Source organism: Pelecanus crispus, chromosome Z, assembly GCF_030463565.1.
Source record: "Pelecanus crispus isolate bPelCri1 chromosome Z, bPelCri1.pri, whole genome shotgun sequence".
Classification (NCBI taxonomy): Eukaryota; Metazoa; Chordata; class Aves; order Pelecaniformes; family Pelecanidae; genus Pelecanus; species Pelecanus crispus.
Window position 1 is genome coordinate 16,558,660 of NC_134676.1, and position 24,083 is coordinate 16,582,742.

At 40.0% G+C, this 24,083-nt stretch overlaps 1 protein-coding gene across 2 annotated transcripts in view; it reads right to left on the reverse strand.

Annotated features, from left to right (window-relative positions):
• Window positions 1–24,083, reverse strand: part of TTC33 (tetratricopeptide repeat domain 33) — a 58,596-nt gene that overhangs the window by 16,050 nt on the left and 18,463 nt on the right. For both annotated transcript variants that reach the window (XM_075726812.1, XM_075726813.1), the window contains exon 3: window positions 9,469–9,550. In XM_075726812.1, the coding sequence (XP_075582927.1) occupies window positions 9,469–9,550 (82 nt within the window). The remainder of the gene's footprint in view (window positions 1–9,468; window positions 9,551–24,083) is intronic.

Below are 24,083 nucleotides of genomic sequence, written 5' to 3' on the forward strand. Positions count from 1 at the left end.
TTTCATGCACAACATATACCTCAGTAGTTACACATACTTGCCTAATATAATAATCTTGAGTTCTGCATGACAATACAAGATGTGAGGCTTATTTTCAAGGATGCAGCTACTCTGAAATACTACTTTCATTGCGTTTCAGATCTTCTTGCATAACTCATCGCTAGTTTAAACATACCTAAAACTGAACGCCTTGCCTCCTTCCCAAACCACCTTACTTTCTTTTATCTGTAGTGCTGTCATTACCATGACAGTATCATTTTTCATGTTCTCTTCCTTCACATAGATTTATTCTACTTTTATGCCTTGCATATCAGCAAGGTTATTTTTCTATCTGCAAAACTCTTAATTGTCTTGATTATGCTTCCTTTATTGTTGGTTTCCTTGATCCCTACATATCACACCACAATGGACCAAAGTCCATTTGACTTAAAAAATTAGCCGCTCAATGAATGTCCGGTTCAAAGTCTTGCTCCCGCTTTCTACTGTATACAACTCGATTTTCTCCTTTCGTTTTAAGAATCTATATTATTTGTTTCCTTTTATTTACCTCTTTTTGAATAAGTTAATCTTATTTTACTTGCTCCAACATGCACCAGCGTAATGGTCTATTTTTCTGCTTCTTAGAAAGATGCCCGCAGGTCTTCTTTCATTTCAGCCCATATGCTTGAAATACTCGAGCTGATCAGAAAACTATTATCTTTTCATTCAGATGTGTGACTGAAACATGAACCTGGAAGCCAGCAGCAGTCCCTACACCCAATCTCAGCAGAATGCTTGCTGCTACTCTCACCTTTGCTCCACTTTTTCTCATTGTCACAGTCATTTATTTTCTTTATAAGTTTGTTTACACTTAGACATTTAACTTCAGTAACAGTTTTGAAATAGTTATTCTGTAGAAAGTAGAATAAATAGAACACATCCTGAAGGGCTCCCTCCAAAATAAGCATATTCTTTGATTTGGTTGAATTCCTTTCAAAAGAGTAAAGTGAAGTCCTCTGTGTGGGGAGTGCTTCTTGTTGGGAGCTCTACTGTACTTAATACAACAAACTCTTGACTCTCTTTTAATCCTTTATAGACTACTTCAGTACCATTGACTCTAAAATGCAAGCCATCATCAGCATCAATCCAGACCTGCATACAATTACATTACTTCATCAGTAACTTTGGGCAATCTTTTGATTCAAGTTACATTCACACCAATTTCAATGTGGTTTTGGTGGGGCTTTTTTGACAGCAGAGATAATTGTCACCCTCTGCTAGTTACTTCCTGCAAAACATTCAGATTACTAGTAAAAACAGGAACAAGCAAGGACTATTCTAAAAAGGTCACAAACCATTATAATAGAGTACCCGGATATAACATTTATTTTTTAAACAGATGGTTACTTTTTAGAGAAACTAATTCAGTTGCATTGGGGTATTTTTCAATGACTAGACAAATAGCATGAATGCTTCATAGAGGAACTATGTATCACTGAAAACTCCATTTAAATCCCTCTTCCTCAATGTTTTAGCATCAACTTAGAGTCTTCAGATGGCCATGCATTCAGAAAAACGCACAAATATAAGCTTGTCTTTTGAGAGTATGAAGATATTAAGCTTTTACTTATCAAAATTATGCTGGGGAAGACCTTCATAAAAGAGACAATCCTACCAGCAAAACAGGTCTTTAATCTATTTTGAAGCAAGCTATGACAGAAAATGGCTATTTTGCCAGACTTACTTAAGCTGAAGATGAGGATGTGTGTGTTTGCTTATGAACAGCTTTTTAAGACCTGACACACTAAGATTCTATTCCTTTCCTGTTGCTCTCAAATTAATTTCTCAGATGAATTTTCTTTTGCAAACTTCATTAGCAGGATAGCACTCAAGTTTCACAGTTAAGTAATCTCATTGCATATTTGATTTATTTTCCAGTTACAGTGATAACACTTCATTAGAAAACATTCTTTAAACTAATCAAACAAGTAAAAAAAAAATCGTACAAAACAGAAAAAACCATCTCAAGACTCTCATGCACATATATATTAAAAATGACTACACATATATATTAAAAACGACTAGAGGGAAATGTCTTATAAAGATGTTCAGTAGGTGGATTTTCAGAACTTATTTTATTCCAACATAGACTTACCATTATCACATGCATTAAAAGAAAGAACATCCATGTCACTACAATGACTTGGTTTAACAGATCTAGCTTTAAAAAAATATATATATATATATGAGACAGATTAGAAGAATGAGAAGAACTCTGTGGCAAAAAACACAGCAACTGTCATCGGGATACTGACCAAGTATTAAAAATCCAGGCAGTAGAATGACCCATCCTGTCCTACCCACAGTATTTCGGAAGTGTTATGAATCTGAGTAAGTCCTGGTTTTCGATGAGCTCACTGTCTTCAAACTGAATCACTATATATAGATACATTCCAAGTCCAGTGAAACTGACCCAATTCCTTCTTCCATCCAGAAACCCATTTCAAAACACTGATGAATAAAATTCTTCCTACTCATAAGCAGTTTACATTTATCCAGGCTGTAAAGCACTTACCATTGCACCACACAGCAATGTTTTTTGCTATGTACCTTTCTGGAGTTTACACCAATGTTTTGATGGTAAACTCTTCTCACTACATCCCAGTTTAAAAAAAAAAAAAAAAAAAAAAAATCATCAATTATTAGCTCATTTGTTATAACCTAAACTTGGGATTGTGAGTCTGCTCATGTCGTAGGAACATGATCATTTCTTAAGCAGGAAAAGGGACAGGTGGAAGTTGCTATTATTTCTTCACTGAGTTCAAGATTAAAAAAATCTTTAGAAGAGGGGAAATTAAGTGATTTGAATGTGAGTATGATAGGTTTAAAAAAAGAGACACACATACACCTGAAGTCCTGGTGGTGGTGTTCAGTGAAGCAAATTGAAGATGCAGGGTTGTACAGAAACTAGATCCTCAGACAGCTGATGACAAACATCCAAAAAGCTTTTTAAATGGAGATAAACCTGACTGTTTATATTTGTATTTACTTGTTTCTATAAATATCTATAAACAATTGTATTGTGTACTTTAGGAATCCTGTCACAGTCGCACAGTGTGTTTGACAATGTTCTCTGAGATCCGAGGTAGAAGTATTACTGGATGAGCACCATGACACAGGTAAATTCTCAGGAGTGGTGTAGAATAGCAGAATGTCTGATTCCGAAGAGAGTTTGTTATATATATCAAAATGTAGTAAGTCCTTTGATATCTCTCTTCACCCAATAAAGAGTCCCATGTGGTCCAGCATACAAATGTTCAGACCCAAACTCAAAGAATTTCTCAAAACCTGTTCCTCCACCTTTGTAATTCAAAGCAGCAGTCAAATAATCCAGTCTATGTTTAAGAGACTTAGCCCACAATGAATTTCAAGCATTCTTAGTGACTGCATTAATATATGTATACGCTCCGTTGAATACACTTACAATACTACTTGTCTAATACTAGAATCAACACTAGGCTGTATTGTTTTGGTTTCTTTTTTAAGATTTTTTTTTAAAACAAAAATATAGAAATTAACTGCTTGCACAAACATTTATTTGCCACTCATTGTTCTTGCAACAGGGGAGCAGTTTAGGCTGTTAACAGAATATGAAGCATATACACTGAAAGACCTTGCACGCAAAGAACAGTTTAAGTGCACCCCTAACCTCTCCACAGACCACAATAATCTGTTTTTAAATGGATCAAAGAGTAGCTGAGAGTAATGGAAAAAAATAATCTCATCAACTTTTATGCGTTTTTGAATCAATTGAGCAATTCCACAAATCCCGTATGTTTTTCTGGAAACACACTTAGTGCAAGTGTCATTGACAACTGGGAACTTTCAATTCTACTTCTGCTCTTCAGAAATACTGAAAGACATTTGTCCTACATCTGTTAAAATACAGATCTTTAAGAACTTACTATAAATATTTACAGATTCCTACTGTGTCATTAGCATATTTATCTGAGCTGCATATTAACCAACAGAGTATTTAAGATGTTAAGTTTGCTGCTGAGAAAGGAAATACTAATGAAGTGGGAAGCTGCTATATAACCCAACATAAGATTATCTTAATAAATGTAACAGCATACACAGACATTCAAGCCTGTGCAAAATACGCCATCCTATGTTAATTCTCAAAAGACATTACTTCATGAGGATACTTCTCTTCACTGAAAGAAAATTAGAATCTTTGCATACCGCACAAAGTAATTCTTAACATGAATCACCTCCTCTAGTATAAGACTCACATTACCAAGACAGGCAGTTTTTCATAGGCCCAGCACTGGTCTAGCTCTTGCTAAAGTTGGTGTACAGTTCTTCCAAACCTGAAGCTACCAAAACTTTCTCATTTAGCTATACAATAATAGCTGCAGTATTTATGCTGCTATGCTAGACTGGAATAACATTGTCAGCTCTAAGACAGTATCATTTAAATATTAACTGCAATATTTTTGGAATAAATTATGTATTCCTATTTTGGCAAAAATTTATTTTTCCAGCTCACATTAGTGCCTTTCAAAGTAGAAAAGTATCAAATTACACATTATACTAATCAATTTCCAGTAAGCATTTAAGTCATACCACAAAAACATCTGTAATAATTATTTGCATGTACTAAAGAGATGTTACCAATTTAAAGATTAGAGATTTTGTTAAAAAGATTCAAGAAATAATTTATAAATGTGTATTTTATACATAAACTTTTCTTGTCTTCTCATTCACAGTATAACAGAAGCATTATGCAGTATCACTGAAGCCGAAGAGAAACAGTGCAACTGCCCAGCATTACTCTCCTCTTCAGCAAAGGAAGCAAAGGCATGGTGGAAGCAGAGGCCTGGTACCCTTTATCCTGTCAGCTTTCATTACTCTCCAATGGTTTCATTAGACAGGCAAAGACATTTTACAAGAAAAATCAGAGTCACACAGCTCTTTTCTCAGCATCTCCTGGTCAGCGGGAAAGCTGTGTGCCTTATTCCTCCAACCCACCTTTGCCATTTAAAATATACATACAGGGATGGGGTGCCAAGTAAGCAACCATCCCTCAGTATTAGTTGTTGCAGCTGGAGTAACAATTTAAGGACATTATAGTAAGCATCCGTTTGCCTAAGTCACTGCATCATAGTTTGGATCCTGGTAAGCTAACGTAATTCCCTGTTCTCCTGTTATTTCCACTGTGAAAATATTTTAGTATAATTTCAATTAAACAGAGTACTTCTGGAGAGCTAGCTTAGTTCACGCATTCACATAAGACCATAAAGAACTATTACAAGAGAGCTATTCACTGATTTGTCCCACTGAGCTAACTGTCCTTTTCAACAGTTTTCTCTTGACTAAGTCAAAGAAAGAAATTCTAATTTCAAAATAAAGGCTACTTCAAAAACACCCTGTTTCAAGGAGCCAGCATCAGAGCACATGAACTATTTCTTTCCAACCTAGAAGAAATCCTACTAGGTGGTCTGTTTTATTCAAAACAGAGTTAAATAATTAAACTATAGTAAAAAAAAAAAATTATTGGACTGATACCATTTTCACATCTTAACAGAATTTCTTTACTAATAGAGTTAAAAATTAAATGCACAAATGAACTGCTACGTAAGTTAACAACCTTTACAGCAACCTGGAAAGCTGCTAATTAAGGCAGAATTATACTAGTCTGTGTCTTCCAACACTGCATAATTAAGATTCGGAACTCCTTGGCACATAGCTCTGCAGATGCTAAAAGTTTACACAAGAGCAGAAAGCAATGAGACAAATTTGTGGAAGAAAAATCTTTCAAGCACTTCTAAACACAGAGAAGTCCCAGGGCCAAAGCTTGCTGGAGGCTGGGAAAAGCATCGTGGGGGAAGTACTGCTACATGTTTAGACTGGAAATTAGGAAAAATTTCTTTACGGAAAGGGTGGTCAGGCATTGGAACAGGCTGCCCAGAGAGGTGGTGGAGTCACCATCCCTGGAGGCGTTTAAAAAACGGGTAGATGTGGCACTTCGGGATATGGTTTAGTCTGGTCTACCCTTGATTAGTCTAGAGTGGGCTTGGTAGTGTAGGTTAATGGTTGGACTGGATGATCTTAAAGGTCTTTTCCAACCTAGATGATTCTATGATTCTATGATTCTATGTTTGTACCATTTGTATGACTCTTTCCCAGCCATCCACTGTTGGATGCTGTCAGGATACTAGGCTAGACAGATCTTTCATTTAAGCTAGCACTGAAGTAAAGGCATCCAAATACAAGTAGATATTCAATGGAGGCTTACATGTTTAAGATACTTTGTTATCATAGAACTCTAGAAGTATGTAGGAATAAAACACCTAAATCATGTAAGAGATCTGTAATGCTAATATGCTACCTAAATAACATATAGATCTGATCCTAAGCATGTCCAACTTAAGAGAAAGTACCAGTGCAGAATTTCCATAAGGTTTGAACAACATCCATGAAGCTTTTTTTCTTTTTTTTTCCTAAAAAGATAGATGCCTCCTGTTTTAGAAGCTACAAAGAAATAATTGACTACAAATCTAGCCTGATGAGAAAGTGGAGAGAACAAATACCCACTTCTCAGCATCATGAAGGATATAGAATGAGAGAATTGCACTAGAAAAATTCATCGATTTAAAGTAAAAACAATTACTGCATATTATTACCAACATCATTCAAATTAACAAAACAAGTCAGAAATCAACCCTTCATACACAACCATTCTAGAGTTTTTCCTAACAAAGTCTATCTGGATCCCTTATACGTGTATGATATGTTGACAAAGCAATCCAACAATACACTTCTCTCAAAATAATTCAGGAAAGGCTTCAAAGCTATAAAGTATTTCTCAAACCAAATACAAAACCAAGTAAGATCTAAACCTTCTGCAGCTATATAAAATGAAAGCCTCCTTCAGCATTACTGTATTAAAATGACTTTATGCTTATTCAATTAATTATTTTGCAGAATCAAACTTCCTTCACTTCACAGACAACAGGACTGAGGAAGAGATGTGACAGCATCCAGGGAAAAAAAAGAGCTGTCACCACACCTTGGAAAACAGCCAGCTTTGCTGCTTGGGTTTTGCTGGGCTTTTTTGTGGTTTGTTGTTTTTGTTGTTTGGGGTTGGTTTTTGGGGTTTTTTTGGGGGGGGGAGTTATACAAGAAAAGAATTACAATAACAACAAAGATTTTTAAACTAAACAATATAGCAAGCTTCCTAAGTTACATAACACATTCACTGAAGTGCCATGATTTTACTTTCTCTTTTCCTTTCTCCGAACTTTAAACAATGTATTTTTCAGCCATATTTTGAGTAGCTACCTTCCTAAAAATAATCTTTCCCAGTCTAATCTGTCCAGCTGGTTGAAAGAGGCCATACATCTCTTGTTCTCATCCTTAATCCAAATTAAAATCCTTTTTGCAGAAGTTCATTTTTATTTAATACAGGGGAAAAAAAAGTATCCTTGTACCTCTGCATACAGACGGAGGCAAAAGCTCCCCAATATCAACAAAATAATGGATCCTGTCACTTTTGCCATCTAAGCCACACAAAGACACTGCAATTACAAGCTGATCTCATAACTTTAGTGAGGTGTCTTGCGTCAAGAGGGCTTTGGAAGGTACCCAATTTATCATTTTAAGTCTGGTCGCGTTCAGTGCACTGAAATATCACGATTACGGATGCACAAATAACATAGGCACCTTTTGTCTAGTCGCGTTGCATGAACTACTACAGACACACTTAAAGCGTCTGGTCCCGTTCAATGAGAACTATCACGGCTAGACCAATGAATCAAAGCAATTTATTAAAGCAACAGACACACAGGTTCTTTGGATTACCGGCGATAAATTCACTGACTGCAAGGCACATGCAAACACCAAAGCATGAATAACACAGATGCATCAAAAGGCATAAAGTGACTCTATAGAGGTTTCTAAGTTTCCCGGGGAGGCACTTGGTATAACCAAGTGTTCAAAACTTACCCAAAGGTGTCCCGATGAGGGGGGAAGAGAGGCTCAGCCTGTCGACTGATCGCAGAAGTCAGAGTGGTACGCAATGGTATCCTCCCTAACATCCCCTCTCTCTTAGGCTAACTTATACTGTTTTTTAGCTTTCAGGTGGAGCTTGAGTGACTCTAGTCATACATGCTTTTATGATGATTGGTGTAAAACTTTCTCGCTTTGCTTTAAAGGTATAGGCTAGGAAAAATTCAAAGCGCAAGCTCAGTGAGGAGTGGTCGCACCTTAAGAGGCGGGTAGGTTTTGGCATGGAGGTGTGTTTTGGTATTATAATGATATTATAATGAGCAAAGTTTACCAAAGGACAGCATTTTGTCAAAAACATGACAGGTTGTTGGCCCAGGGTCTCATATTATACCCTTTCCTATTGTCCTTCTTCATTCATCCATTGTTTGCCCAAGCTCTCGCAGTGTTCCATTATACTGCACTCTGTTCCTTTGGCAAGTACATCTACAATAAGTTGTTTGCCGTGTTCTGGCACAGTCAGGACTATACAGGGACTAAAAGCAGCAGCAATAAGGCAACAAATACTTCATCTTTTCATGTCCGTAGATAGACCAAGTCTCCGGGTTTGCGGGAGTGTACTGGGGAATCCAAGGGCACAGGAGCTGCCCCGGCTGGGCAGGATGCTTCACAGCAGTCCCACCTGGGGTGCCACGCAGAGCCTGGCCATGGTGTCTCCACACCACTCCACCCTCCGGGCAGTTCCTCTTTAGGGCCAACATACCAAGTTCCCCTGGTGTTGCTGACGTCTAAGGCTGCAGGCCCAAGGAACTTCCATGAAATGTATTCCTTGCATGCCAGCTGCACTCCACCCTGGAGGCTTCTTCAGTGCTGTGCCTTTCCTAAAATTGTGAATCTAAGTTTAACCTCTAAATCACCTCCAGCAATTACTCCACTAGGCATTAATGGCTGCAAGCCTTTTTCCTCAAAACAGCTTTAAAATAAAGGCTTAGATGAATTGACATCATAAGTGTACTCTATTTAATGCTCTTTTCTAAGACTAATTTATCTATGTAATACTTAATACGAAAACAGACTGGAGCATATCTTTTGCATACAGTATCCCTGTTTAATATTGATAGTATTAAGAACTCTTTAGAAAGAGCAGGCAGATTTTTAATCGTCAAATTTGCTAATCTATCACAGTAAGTCTCTCCCTGCTCCTCCCAATACAATTTTTAAGTATTTCAGTTGCTTTTTCCACATTGTAGCATCCTAATTCATGTCCTAACAAAGATGTTGTTTATTGTGAGTGGCTGGGATAACAGCATTATTTTAATTCCTGTTAAAAGACACCCTGTTGTGCTGGGAAAAATGAAAAAACTAAGTTGTGCTGTAGTTTATGCACACAACAACTACCCGATGTTGCACCGTATCTGTTCACAATCACAATGTTTTATTTTTTAATTTCTAAACTGATAAAGAATTGTCATGCTTTACCTGTGATTTCATCTCATAAAGCGTAGCATCCTCTGGAGTTAACTGAAGTGCTTCATCCCACTTGTGAATAGCCTCTCGGTACCTGTAGTTAAAACAACATTAGAGTCTCACTATCTTTAAAGATATTACATATTTCTATGTCTATCCTGACATTGTCCTAAATAAAGTGCCATGGCATCTCATTAGTATTAATTTTTCTAACTGCTTCCCTATAAGACATGCTGAACTGTTTCCAGGAACTAGGTATTTGTTCTGACCAAAAGCATGCTAAGTACTACTGTACAACTGGGCTCAAATGAATTTACAAGTCAATGTGGGAAACCTATAGCAAAGCAATGACTTAAAATTAGAAATCTTGAACTAAGTCCAGTTCCCCTCATTGTCATAAACATCCTTAGTCAGACATAGAGAAATATAATCTGAACCCAACATGCCTTACTACAGTCATCATTTAAAATTTCTTTTCAGCCTAAAAAGGCTGGAACATAGGAGTTGCCCTCCTGCATTTCTGTACTATAAGATGTCTGAGTAACTTTGGTATATAAATATAAGAAGGAAGTTGAAAGTAAACAGCTATACTGAAATCACTCATCTTTGGGAAGGTATACAGTAGCTTCGTAATATGTTGCCCTTCCCTAGAAAACTGAAGAAAATAAGAGTTGACCAAAACCAATAAAAACCAGGTCTTTGTCTTGAACAAAGAGGTAAAACTTGGACAAATACATACGAGGGTTTTGAACCATACTGAAGAACTGTAACAGTGTAAGACGCAGTTACAAGGGTGCAGTCTTTCAGCCCTAAAGGTGGCCTCAGGTTAATGAGTCTGTAGGGTGCCACAAATTCTCTGAATCTGTGTCAAAATCCACCTTTGTTATGGAACTGTGTAGGAACTCCTGTATCTATATTAATTTCACTGCAAAGGTATGAAAACAGCTACTCTTGATAGATACACTGCAATTTTAACATAGTATAGATACAAGTAATTTTCACATGCACTTCATATGGAAACAGTTTTTATCTTCCCCTACTCTCTGTTCTTCTTTCTCTTTCCCTTCCCCATTTTTCAGTCCTCCAGGTTTTCCAGAGCAGTCAGACAAAGACTTCAGAAAGTCTGAACTGACTGGGAATAGAAGAATAGATTGGAAAAGCAATGCAACTGAAGTCCAACTCTCATTATGACTCAGGTATTATTAGGTTGTAAATGACACTGATAAGTATGTTTAACACTGAGATTAAACATCAAAGGATGTTTCTATAAATTTTCACATTTCCTCAAAGTTTAGCCACCAGCTGTGCATTTGTCATGTCAGTTCATTCCCCATGGAAAGGTGTTTACACTAAAGGAAATGTCAGCACATTTTCTATGTATGTTAGTAGAAGCCTTAAGCTGTCATTTAGGTAGCAAGAGCTACTTTTTGAGTAGAAGATTATAGTTTTATTCAAGACCTAGCACAACAAAAACCTTAAAAAAAAAAGGTAAGTCCTCAGCTCAGTTAGGTGGAGTCCTGGCCATGCAGCAAGGTGCAGTATTGTGAGTGTAGCAAAAAAGTTTAGAAACAGACTATTTTGGAAAACAGAGCAAGCACAGTAACAACATCAGTAACCAGAAAGGAAGGAACAACACTGCCATTCTAGAAATAGAAAGATGCAAGATAAAAGTTGCATGTCAAGAATCTCCATTTTTACTTCTGTGGAGTGGACATCACTGCCCCAAGTGTCAATCTGAATGAGATAAAAGCTCATAGCAAGAACATGCTTACCTCTGAAGGGAGCACCAAATATAGGCAAATGTTCCCCCAAATCCTGTTGGGTTTTGCTACCAATTTGTCAACAGTCTGCCAACAGAATAAAGATGGGCAAGGGAAAAGAGGTTGTCCATTTGCAGAAATGCTATGCTATATATGTTCTGTGTATGAACAGTTAAATTCCTCGACTCCACCTCTGAACCTCAGAAAGCACGATCCAAGAGAAGGAACAACAGAATGCTGGAATCGCTTCCCAGGACTGAGAACACAACAGAATAGGGCTGGAGAAGGAAGATTTGTCTGCAGGTACATGCTGGACCACCTGCTCAGAGGACTGATTGCTCACAACCAGGTTTACAGTGTGGACGCATCCACATTGCTGCGAAACATTGATCTTTGCAGTGCGTGTATTTCCTTTAGAAGAAAGTCTGATGAAACACGACTATTCTATTATTTTACAAATTCTCAGGAAAAAAAGATGTTTCCATTGTTGTTCCAGGAAAAACTAAGGACACTGTTCTTAATAAAAGAAACTGAGCCATGTTGCTTGCTCTAATAACGCAAACTTGGGAAAAAATTCCTTTCTATAAAGACAGTCTTTTAATCAAAGAATTTTCTTCCTCATTCTTTTGAAGGAAAAGATTATATACTGTATTAAATACCCAACATCCTACTGAAAAAGTAGCCTGGGGATATAAGATACAGTTGTAAAGTCAGTGTTCCAGTAAATGTTTTATGAAAACCATAAACCTTGGCTAAAATAAGAAGCAAGCTAACACGGGTAGTGCTGTAAAATAAATAATTAAAACATAGATCATTTTACTGTCTCTCAGTATCTTTTTGAGCTGAACTGTACAGGACATTTATCATTATAAGGAGGAAGAAGTGGAAATCTTCAATATAAATACGGTATCTGCTTTGGGTTTAATTAACACAAATTTAATGAGCATTCCATTTGCTATTCCCATTTCTTAACAAGTAAGCTCACACACAGTTGGGTGACTAGCCGATAACAAGCATATAGGCAACAGCTGAGCTGAAAAAACTATCAAGATATAGCTGGCAAAAGTGAAGTAACAAATTTTAGCTTGATGCTGTTCCACTGAGGTCTACCTGAACTTCTTCCCATATGCCCAATATGGAAATAGAGCACACATGTTCAGAACACATGATATGGCACAGTTGATGCATAGTAACACACATTTGAATCTTATACCCCTTCAGAAAAAGGGTCATGAAGCCTAGCACTTCAAAAATTAAAATAACTTGTATCAAAAATAACACCTCAGAAACAAGAATGAGACTCAAAAATTGGAGATCCATCCACTGGTGATGCTATAAACCTTCTTCAGAAACCTCTGACAGTGGAGATTAAACCCAAGCCAATGGGCTGGGGGCCTAGTGACTGGAAAACAGCTTTGCAGGTGAAAGATCTGGGGGTCCTGAGGGACAAGGAGTTGAGTATGAGCCAGCAATACCTTGAGGTATGGTGCCCTTGAGGCAACGAAGCCCCACAGTATCCTGGGCTGCCTTAGCATCACCAGGAGACAGAGACATGATCTACCTCAGCTTTGGTGAGTCCACATCTGGGAGTGCTGGGTCCAGTCCTGGGCTGCCCAGTATGACAGAGACATAGACATACTGGACTGAGTCCAGCAATGAGCCACAACAAAGATTAAGGGCTTGGAGCATCTGTCACATAAGGAGAGGCTGAGAGAGATGGGACTAGGCAGCCTGGAGAAGGGAAGGATCAAGGGCAATCTTATCAAAGTGTAAAAATACCCAGTTTGGAAGCGGGGCAGGGGGTAAATAGGATGGAAACAGACTCTTGCCCAGTGTCAGGACAAGAAGCAATAGGCACAAAATTGATGCACAGGAAATTCTGTTTAAACATATCTCCATCACAGGAGATCTCCAAAACCCAACTGGACAATGTCCTGAGCAACCTGCTCAGCAGGAGCTGGAGTAGAAAATATCCTAGGGTGCCTTAGGATTATATGATACTAAGACATCAGCAACCTCAGTGATACATGATTTAAGATGAAATATGATTATCTCTTGGCTAAATGAAAACATATTTTAAGCAAAACAATCTTACAAATAGACCCATTAATTTTTAGATGTCTGGGATTACTATAAAAACTTACCTAGTGTAGCAGTAAAGAAGTCACAGAATATTGATAATGGGCATATCTTGATTTTATAGAACATCAAGTTAATATTTCCAGCAAAATAACAACCCTAATCTGTATATAAATTGTAACTAAGCATCTGTATATACATTGTAATCTGTATATACATTGTAACTATGCATCTAAACTGCAGAAATATAAAGCATTTTTAAGAAAATTAAGGCAGCAGGTGGAGGCTCCACAAGGAGCAGATGATCCCCTACCCTCTTGCCAGCAAGCAGAAGGAGGGGATCCAAGAGATGGGGGGGAATGGAAACAGGTCCCTGCCCGGGGCGGCAGGCGAATCCCCTCCCGGCCTCCCTTACCTTCCCAGCTGCCCCTACACAACAGATATGGGGCTCTGGATGTTGAGGGCCAGGCAAGCGGGGAGAGAGGTGAAGGTGAAGGTCCAGCCAGGGGGTTGCCGAGGGCAAGTCAGTCAGTCCCACAGATTACGACTGCCTCTGTTAAGAAAAAAAAGGAGGGTAATTGTCGTAGGCGATTCCCTCCTGCGGGGAACTGAGGGCCTGATCTGCCGTCCGGACTCATCCCACAGGGAAGTCTGCTGCCTCCCTGGGGCCCGGGTTAGGGATGTTACTGTGAAACTCCCTGATCTCGTAAGGCCCTCCGATTATTATCCGTTGCTGGTTGTACAGGTTGGCAGTGATGAGATTACAGAGAGAAGTCCTAAAGCAATCAAAAGGGACTTCAGGGCACTGGGGCGATTGGTTGCAGGATCGGGAGCACACGTAGTGTTTTCCTCAATGCCGCCAATGGCAGGAAAAATGCTGAAAGGAGCAGGAAAACTCACCTGATTAACAGGTGGCTCAAGAGGCTGGTGCCATTGGTGGAATTTTAGTTTTTTCGATCATGGGGAGGTTTACACGGCACCAGGCCTGCTGGCGGCTGATGGAGATCGGCTGTCTCCAAAGGGGAAAAGGATCCTCGCCCATGAGTTGGCGGGACTCATTGAGATGGCTTTAAACTACGTTCAAAGGGGGAAGGGGATATAAACAGGCTCACTAGTGAGGAGCCCAGGGGTGGCATGGCAACTTTGGGGGTGAAATCGATAGCCCATCTCAAGTGCATGTACACCAATGCACATAGCATGGGCAACAAACAGGAGGAGCTGGAAGCCCTTGTGCAGCAGGATAGCTATGACATAGCTGCCATCACAGAAACAGGGTGGGATGACTCTCATGACTGGAGTGCTGCACTGGATGGCTATAAGCTCTTCAGAGGGGACAGGCAAGGAAGGAGAGGTGGTGGGGTGGCACTGTATGTTAGGGAGTGGGGTGGCACTGTATGTTAGGGAGTGTTTTGACTGTATAGAGCTCGACAGTGGTGATGACAAGGTCAAGTGCTTATGGGTAAGGATGAGGGGGAAGGCCAACAAGGCAGATATCCTGTTGGGAGTCTGCTACAGACCACTGAACCAGGATGTAGGGATAGATGAAGCATTCGACAAGCAGCTGGCAGAAGTCTCGCAATTGCTACTCCTTGTTCTCGTGGGGGACTTCAGCTTGCCGGACATCTGCTAGAAATACAACACAGCAGAGAGGCAACAGTCTAGGAAGTTCCTAGAGTGTGTGGAGGATAACTTCCTGATGCAGCTGGTAAGTGAGCCTACCAGAGGAGGTGCCTCACTTGACCTGCTGTTTAGAAACAGAGAAGGGCTTGTGGGAGATGTCGTGGTCGGAGGCCGTCTTCAGCTAAGCGACCATGATATGACAGAGTTCTTGATTCTTGGCGATGTAAAGAGGAGGGGCAGCAAAACTGTTACCACGGACTTCCAGAGGGCAGACTTTGGCCTGTTCAGGACGCTGGTTGAGAAAGTCCCTTGGGAGGCAGTCCTGAAGGGCAAAAGAGTCCAGGAAGGCTGGGCGTTCCTCAAGAAGGAAGTCTTAAGGGTGCAGGGACGGGCCCCATGTGCCATAAGACCAACCGGTGGGGAAGACGACTGGCCTGGCTGAACAGGGAGCTTTTGCTGGGACTCAGGGAAAAAAGGAGAGTTTACCACCTTTGGAAGAAGGGGCAGTGTCCTAGTTTTGGCTGGGATAGAGTTAATTTTCTCCCTAGTAGCAGGCATAGTGCTGTGGTTTGGATTTAGTATGAGAAGAATGTTCGTAACACACTGATGGTTTAGTTGTTGCTAAGTACTGCTTATGCTAGTCAAGGACTTTTCAGCTTCCCATGCTCTGCCAGGTGCACAAGAAGCTGGGAGGGGGCACAGCCAGAAGAGTTGATCCAAACTGATCAAAGGGCTATTCCATACCATATGCTCAGTATATAAACTGGCTGGGAAGCAGTGATCACTGCTCAGGAACTGTCTGGGTATCGGTTGGCAGGTTGTGAGCAACTGCATTGTGCATCACTTGCTTTGTATATTATTATAATCATTATTATATTGTTATTATTATCATTACTATTTTACTTTATTTCAATTATTAAACTGTTCTTTTCTCAACCTAGAAGTGTTTCTCACTCTTACTCCTCCGATTCTCTCCCCCATCCCATCGGGGTAGGGGGAGTGAGTGAGCGGCTGTGTGGTGCTTAGTTGCTGGCTGGGGCTAAACCATGACATGTCCTGAAATATCCGTGTATGCACCAAAACACCTGCTTGCAGTGAAGCTGACCATCAGCTATTGGCATCTGCTAACAGCCAGCCTTCTCCAAAGGAAGTGTTGGATGAATCCTACTGCATCTTTCCAAGGACATGGACTCCCCTTTCCCGCCACCATCCCCATGGGAAGCAGGGAGATGGGCTCAGCCCTCCCTGCCAAAGCTTTTGGCTTGCCTAGGCCACCCTGTGTCCCCTGTCCCAGCAGCAGCAGCAGCAGGAACTGGCCCTGGAGGCAGGCAGTGCTCCGAGACATCAGCTGCAGCAGGACAGTGCTGTTTGTCCAGGCTCCAGCACTGCTGAACCTGCATTTAGGGAAAGGCGCAGGAGAACATAAGGCAGCCCTGGCCTGGTGCTAATGAACTCAGCTGTAACTGTACTGCTATAAAACAGTTTCAACACCATTCAGCTCAGCTGAGATATTTTTGTTTCATGTTGGTGCAAGTGGGAAATGTGGAACTTTAATGTGCATGCAGTGATTGACAGGCTCACGAGGTGAGCTTTTGAGAACTTTTTTGAGGACTTTTCAGCTTTCCATGCTCTGCCAGGTGCACAAGAAACTGGGAGGGGGCACAGCCACAATACTTGATCCAAACTGACCAAAGGGCTATTCCATACCATGTGACATCATGCTCAGTATAGAAACTGGGGGGGGTGGGGTTGGCTGGGGAGCAGCAATCATTGCTCAGGAACTGGCTGGGTATAGGTTGGCGGGTGGTGAGCAATTGCATTGTGCATCGCTTGCTTTGTATATTACTATTATTACTGTTATACTGTTACCATTATCATTACTATTTTACTTCAATTATTAAACTGTTCTTATCCCAACCCAGGAGCGTTTCTCACTCTTACTCCTCTGATTCTCTCCCCCATCCCACTGGGGCAGGGGGAGTGAGCGAGCGGCTGTGTGGTGCTTCGTTGCTAGCTGGGGCTAAACCACGACAGGCAGGCAACTCAGGAGGAGTACAGGGATCTTGTTAGGTCATGCAGGGAGGAAATTAGAAAAGCAAAAGCCCAGCTAGAACTCAATCTGGCCACTGTTGTAAAAGGTAATAAAAAATGTTTTTGTAAGTACATCAACAATAAAAGGAGACCCAAGGAGAATCTCCATCCTTTGCTGGATGTGGGGGGGGAACATTGTCACTAAGGACAACGAAAAGGCTGAGGTACTTAATGCCTTCTTTGCCTCAGTCTTTAATAGCTACACGAGTCATCCCCAGGGTACTCAGCCCCCTCAGCTGGAAGACAGGGATGGGGAGAAGAATGGAGTCCTCATAGTCCAGGAGGAAGGAGTTAATGACCTGCTACACAACCTGGATGCTCACAAGGCTATGGGGCCAGATGGGATCCACCCGAGAGTACTGAGGGAGCTGGCAGAGGAGCTTGTCAAGCCACTTTCCATCATCTGTCAGCAGTCCTGGTTAACAGGGGAGGTCCCTGATGACTGCAGGCTTGCCAATGTGATGCCCATCTACAAGAAGGGCTGGAAGGACGACCCAGGGAACTACAGGCCTGTCAGCCTGACCTCGGTGCCAGGAAAGATTATGGAGCGGTTCATCTTGAGTGCGCTCAACAGGCATGTGCAGGTCAATCAGGGGATCAGGCCCAGCCACTATGGGTTCATGAAAGGCAGGTCCTGCTTGACCAACCTGATCTCCTTCTATGACCTGGTGACCCACCTGGTGGATGAAGGAAAGGCTGTGGATGTCATCTACCTGGACTTCAGCAAAGCCTTTGACACAGTCTCCCATAGCATTCTCCTTGGGAAGCTGGCAGCTCATGGCCTGGACAGGTGTACTCTTCACTGGGTTAAAAACTGGTTGGGTAGCTGAGCCCAGAGAGTAGTGGTGAATGGACTTAAGTCCAGCTAGCAGCTGGTCCTGAGCAGTGTTCCCCAGGGCTCAGTTTTGGGGCCAGTCTCATTTAATATCTTTATCATGGGGATCGAGTGCACCCTCAGTAAGTTTGCAGATGACACCAAGTTGGGTGGGAGTGTCAATCTGCTCGAGGGTAGGATGGCCCTGCAGACGGACCTGGGCAGGCTGGACCGATGGGCCGAGGCCAACTGTATGAGGTTTAACAAGGCCAAGTAACAGGTCCTGCACTTCGGTCACAACAACCCCATGCAATGCTACAGGCTTGGGGAAGAGCGGCTGCAAAGCTGCCTGGCGGAAGAGGACCTAGGGGGGTGTTGTTTGACAGCAGGCTGAACGTGAGCCAGCAGTGTGCCCAGGTGGCCAAGGCCTTGAGGTGCTGGAGCGTGTCCAGAGAAGGGCAACGAAGGTGGTGAAGGGTCTGGAGCACAGGCCTTATGAGGAGCGGCTGAGGGAACTGGGGTTGTTTAGTCTGGGGAAGAGGAGGCTGGGGGGACACCTTGTTGCTCTCTACAACTACCTGAAAGGAGGTTGTAGTGAGGTGGGTGTTGGTCTCTTCTCCCAAAGAAGAAGCGACAGGACAAGAGGAAATGGGCTCAAGGTGCGTGGGGGGAGGTTTAGATCAGGTATTAGGAAAAATTTCTTCACGGAAAGGGTAGTCAAGCATTGGAACAGGCTGCCCAGAGAGGCGGTGGAGTCACCATCCCTGGAAGTGTTCAAAAAACGGGTAGACGTGGCACTCTGGGACATGGTTTAGTAGGCATGGTGGTGTTGGGTTGATGATTGGACTGATGATCTTAGAGGTCCTTTCCAATCTTAATGATTCCTAGCTTTTATTTTCATTAAAAATAATCCAGCCACTAAGCCAGGAAACATGAAATTGCTACTCTACCCTTAACTGGTTTAGCGGTGTACTTGGTAGCATTAGGTTAATGGTTGGACTGGATGATCTTAAAGGTCTTTTCCAACATAAATATTTCTATGATGATTCTATTCTATGATGAAAATACTATCACACTTTGAAGTACTGACTTACTATTTATGTGAGTATAGAGGTACAGTATACTTCATTTTATCTCCCCGCTGTGATTTCAGTAAAATTATACAACTCACTACAAAAAAATTATGCAATTATAACCAGAACTTAATCATCATTTTTTCTTCCTTATTGCAATGCCATAAAAAGGAATAAATTATTGAGAACTGGATACATCTGGGATGGTTCAGTGTCAAAGATTTGATGGATCTTGCCAATTTTTATTTAACGGCATATGAAATCCCATAGCTCCCCTAAAGTCCTATAAACTGTTCTCTTCAGATGTGCTACTGACCATCTGGGAGCTATACAGACTTGGCACATTTTACTACAGCTTGCTAAACTTTGGAACAAACATCTCATGCTTACACTTCACTTTTTCAACACCACTTCTGGGAAAACAGGATCTCTTGAACTCTTAAACAAAATCATTAAAAAGAAATTCATATTTCTATGAAAAAAATTTAATTGGAGGCTTCTGGGTATAAAAAAAAACTTCAAGTTACACAGAGATCAGTGTTTGAATCATACACAGATATAGAAATATATATACTAAAAAAATGCTAAAAACCATCACTGCAGATTGTGCAGGATCTAGAGTCCTGGAGCTTTACTCTGACAGGCTTGCCACAGTTGATGTTTCAGAAACCAACTGAAGCAGGGCATGCTCAGAGTCACACTGAAAATATCTGTATACTGAAGAGGTGAGATGGGATCAAATTCAGACAAAAAGAGACATGCCTGCAGGAGAGAGGCAGACCACAGGAGTACAGTGTCAGGAGAAGGGATGAGGCAACTTAACTCCTAGGAGTTCTTAGGGACCTGGAGGGACACTCCTACAGTCTGATGTTACAAGAGGATGAGGAAAAACACAGTTAGACAGAGCAAAGGAAGGGAAGAGGAAAACAATACTTTAAAAAGAATATGGCTAATTGTCAAATACTCATATCATTTCACAGAGGATGAACGTGAAGGGTCTCTGGCCACCAGAAACACCATCTAGAACAATTTTAATCTAGTGCAGGGTCAAATTCAGACTTTGGTGGAAGCTAGAGAATAATTATCAGTAATTATACAACGAGTACATAAAAAGGAAAGAGGAATGAAAAGCAAAGCAGAAGTTGATTACAGGAATAGACTTCCCTTTTTAAGCTGGCAGATGATGCAGCGCTGGACTGTGGGAGAAAAGATTCAAAGAACAGGTGAAGAAGGAAACTAAAAAGAATAAAGTAGAATGAATGTAACATGGCCTTTTTGTGTTTAAAAACTTCAGAGACCTGCAACCCAGCTAGGATTTTACAATAAAATACTTCCTCTGCTGAGAGTGGGGAGGGAGGTGCATGGCACTTTATAGAAGCATCTAGAGAAGAACACTGTGTGGAACAGGTGAAAGGAAATTGTTTGCTTAAGTGCACACACTTGTCCGTAGCCAGTGCCATACAGAACGTTTAACCTCAATAGTAACCTTCACAAGCTTGGCTGGTCTTTAAACACACAAAGTACAATAGTAAATGTTCTTTTGAAGTCTTAGCAACTGTACAATTTCTCTTTTTTTTTATTGCAGACAATTCTGACACTATTGATTAATCATCATTACTGCAGCTCAAAGGCATACCTATTTTATGGTAAATAAAGTGTCATTTGTTACTTCCAGTTATGGAGGGAGAAAGTTAAAACCAACTACTTTACTGTCTACTAAAATTTCCAATAAAACATTTTAATTTACCAGAGTGATTTAGGTATGGCCACACTAATGACCACAGGTAAAGAGGTGCATCACAATTCTTCAATGGCACCTGATCACATACATACTCTTGCCCCACAGTAAAGGAGAGAAACACAAACAAACTTGCTGTAACTGCCCTTCAAGTAGGTAAACTATACTGATTTACCATGGGGTAAAACAGCATACACGTAGATAATGTACATAATTTCAAAGCTAAGTATTCATCAGAGTTACTATTCTTGCACACATTAGACCCCTCAGTATCAGGTCGTTGACACCTGGACACTAGTAGTGCATATAGTGAAAGTAAGTCAGATTTATACAGCAGAATCTTTTCCTACACAGCAATAAAGTTCTGTTACAAGTAAATCAGTTGAATACACCACAAAATTAAATAGCTACACAAATATTTCAGAGAGACCTATCTCACTTAAGAACTTCCACAGAGGAACAGATGGGAAATACCATTTCATCACATGCCAAAAGCAATTACCACCTATCATCATGCTAAACTACAACATTAAGTTTTTAACCTAAGTTCCACTTGCCATTTTCCTAATTTTTATTTCAACCACATATGTAAGTATGGACACTTTTTATCATTACATCTATTAGGCAAATACAGTTTTGAAACTACCTTTGTCAAAGAACAGGTATGAAGTCCAACACTGGAGAAAGATGATCTCATAACTAACATTCAGAAGCAAAAGCCACAAAATCAGGATTCTGGTACTGTCTCCAACAGTGACATCTCCTCTCACATGGCAATAACATTTAATTTCTTCACATAAAATACAAGAGAGTAATGCCATAAAAAAAAAATCACTCATTCCTACTTCATAATTATTTTACTGAGATGCAGGAATGGAATATAGTGCAGTAAATAATTTTAATGACAGAGGGGTTAATGCAACAGAGTACTAGATAACGATGGGGAGCGAATAGTGCCTACACTTGACAGTCTGACATAAGATGTCTTTCACAAATACATTTTATATTGAATGGTGAGCTGAGGGCCCTGCTGCCTTTGACTTATTTTATACCTTTCTTTACAGTCTGGTGAATCACTGACTCATGGTCCACGCCACTCAGATGCTGCACTTATCTGTAATGAGACAAGAAAAAGTGCAACAGAAATGCAACACCTCCGGCTGCTAATCAATTCTCCTTTGCTGCTAACTGAATGACCACTTTTGTTCCTGTGCCTTGGACACCAGCACTATCAGTGTGCTTGATTTCAGGGCTCTGTCCTCAAAGAGGGCTTTGGAAAGTGTGCATGTGCATATGCTTGTGTTTATTCTTCAAACTCGAAATAATTACTTCAGCTCTGAGTAATACAGCTGATTAACAAGCACTGGCTAAAGCAAGACCAAAGCACATATTTTTCTTTTAAAAAAAAAAATCTTTATATTCAGGAAAAACCCAAACAAGATGCATACTACTAAACAAAACCTTAGTTAAACATGCCAATCGCACACAAAATTCTGGAAACTGAGTGTTCTACAGTTTTGTTTCTGAGCTGGATGCAGAATCTCCCTGGACCTGGTACTGCTACTTCTTTGTTTTTTTTCCCCTGAAAACAAGGATTTGATATAAAACTTACATAACACAGAGGAATTTACTTACCTGCAATAAGATTACATCATGAAGACTGTCAGAGGCTCAAGGAAATACACTGCTAATTGCAAAGACTTCCTTATCTGTGCAAATGATCCTACAAAAATGCTCAAGAGTCAAAATAACTGTAACTTTATTTGACACGTTCAGGCTAATTTTAATTATTTGTGCTAGAATTGAGAACTCTGTAGTGTAATTTTTAAGTAAGAACGGTTAATAGCACAGGTTCTCTCTACAAGCTGTTAACTTAGACACCAAGGTATTATGCAGAGTGGAGGAACAGAACTGGAAGAATTTATTACTCTTCCTTCAATTAAGTGGTGGTTTTGCTGGTTTAGTTTTGTCACAAAAACCGCAAGACCCTACTGTCTCTGACAGCATACCTGATTAACTATAGAAATACTAACAGATAGACTGAAGTGAGAAATATTTAGATTATTACCATGTAAAAGTTAAAAACTATGGTATGGATAAATGTTTGACCTTAAGGAGGAGTGAAAAGAAATAAGCTATTTCTACCTGTATTGTATTAACATGAAATTGTCAAGTAATTACAAAACAGAACATAAAGAGGTATGTAAAAACACACCATGAAAGATCTTAATTCACCAGACAGTGTACAATATTTGAGAACTTCTTTACAGACAGGAAAACCTTTTACCCCTATTTCTCCAGTACCTATAGTTGCAAGTTATATAACATACCTGTTTGTCTTAAACACATAGCAGAATAATAGTTTTTCTATTTAAGAAGGCAGTGGTAACAGAGTTGTTGATAGAGAGGAAATAATGGTTATATTCACATATACTGTAAATTGTATTAGAGTGCTTAAGAACACAAATTGTCACAACCTTCCACGCCACTGAGAATACTCTCACACAAGAGAACATTTAGTATGTTGTATAACTACTACAAATGTTGTTCATTTAAGAGCATTAGAAAGAACAAATATGAATTAGATGCATATAACTAAAAAAAAAACGCATTTTCAAATGCTTTCATGTTCAACATTAGCGTCAGGTAAGACGAGAACTGGTAAAAAAGAAAATACCTAAGCAATCCTCTACAGGGTCTAGAAGCTGCTTTGCAATCATCTGTAAAAACGTGGAGTACGTTGTTAAATCTCAGCCTTGTAATTTAACATAATATAATTAAAATCAGGTATTGACTGTCATTTTATGGGCAAGAGCTCTGTATGAAGCCAGAACAAACAGTGACAAACAGAAGCAGAACTGAGGTTTACATATGGAAATTCAAACCAAGAACATGAATACAAGTTTTATTACTCCTGAACCTGTAATTTCCTTATTTAAACAGTAAGAACAGACCATAGTAACCTCACAAGCTTCAAAAGAGAAGCAATTGTATAGTTTCAGTAAAATCAATTCACTGTTGTAGTATCCTAAACAAAAGCTGCAAATTAATACAAATCAAGTATCAGATATTGCAATAGTTATAATAAAGTATCCACAGAGATGTGATGTATTTTTATTGCTGAAATGAAGTTTTAAATACAAAATTTCAGTTCCTCAAAATAGTTTCAACAGTAGTTCCTCTGAAAGCAGCAGGAAGAAAAATGTAGAAGAAAAACTGTTATGCTGCATTTGAAGCAATTTTTAGGTCATATTTGGGTCTTGAGAATTACTTGTTCAGATAGCCTTTGGAAACATAGTAGTAGAGCTCGAATGATGGATACCATCTGTTTTCTTCCTAGTTGATTAGGCATTTAATACTTTTAACCTTTTAATTATTTGTCCACAGACAGCTGACAGCTCTGTCTCTCCTACCTCATGCTACCATCCTACTGGTTCTCAGAAATCAGTCAT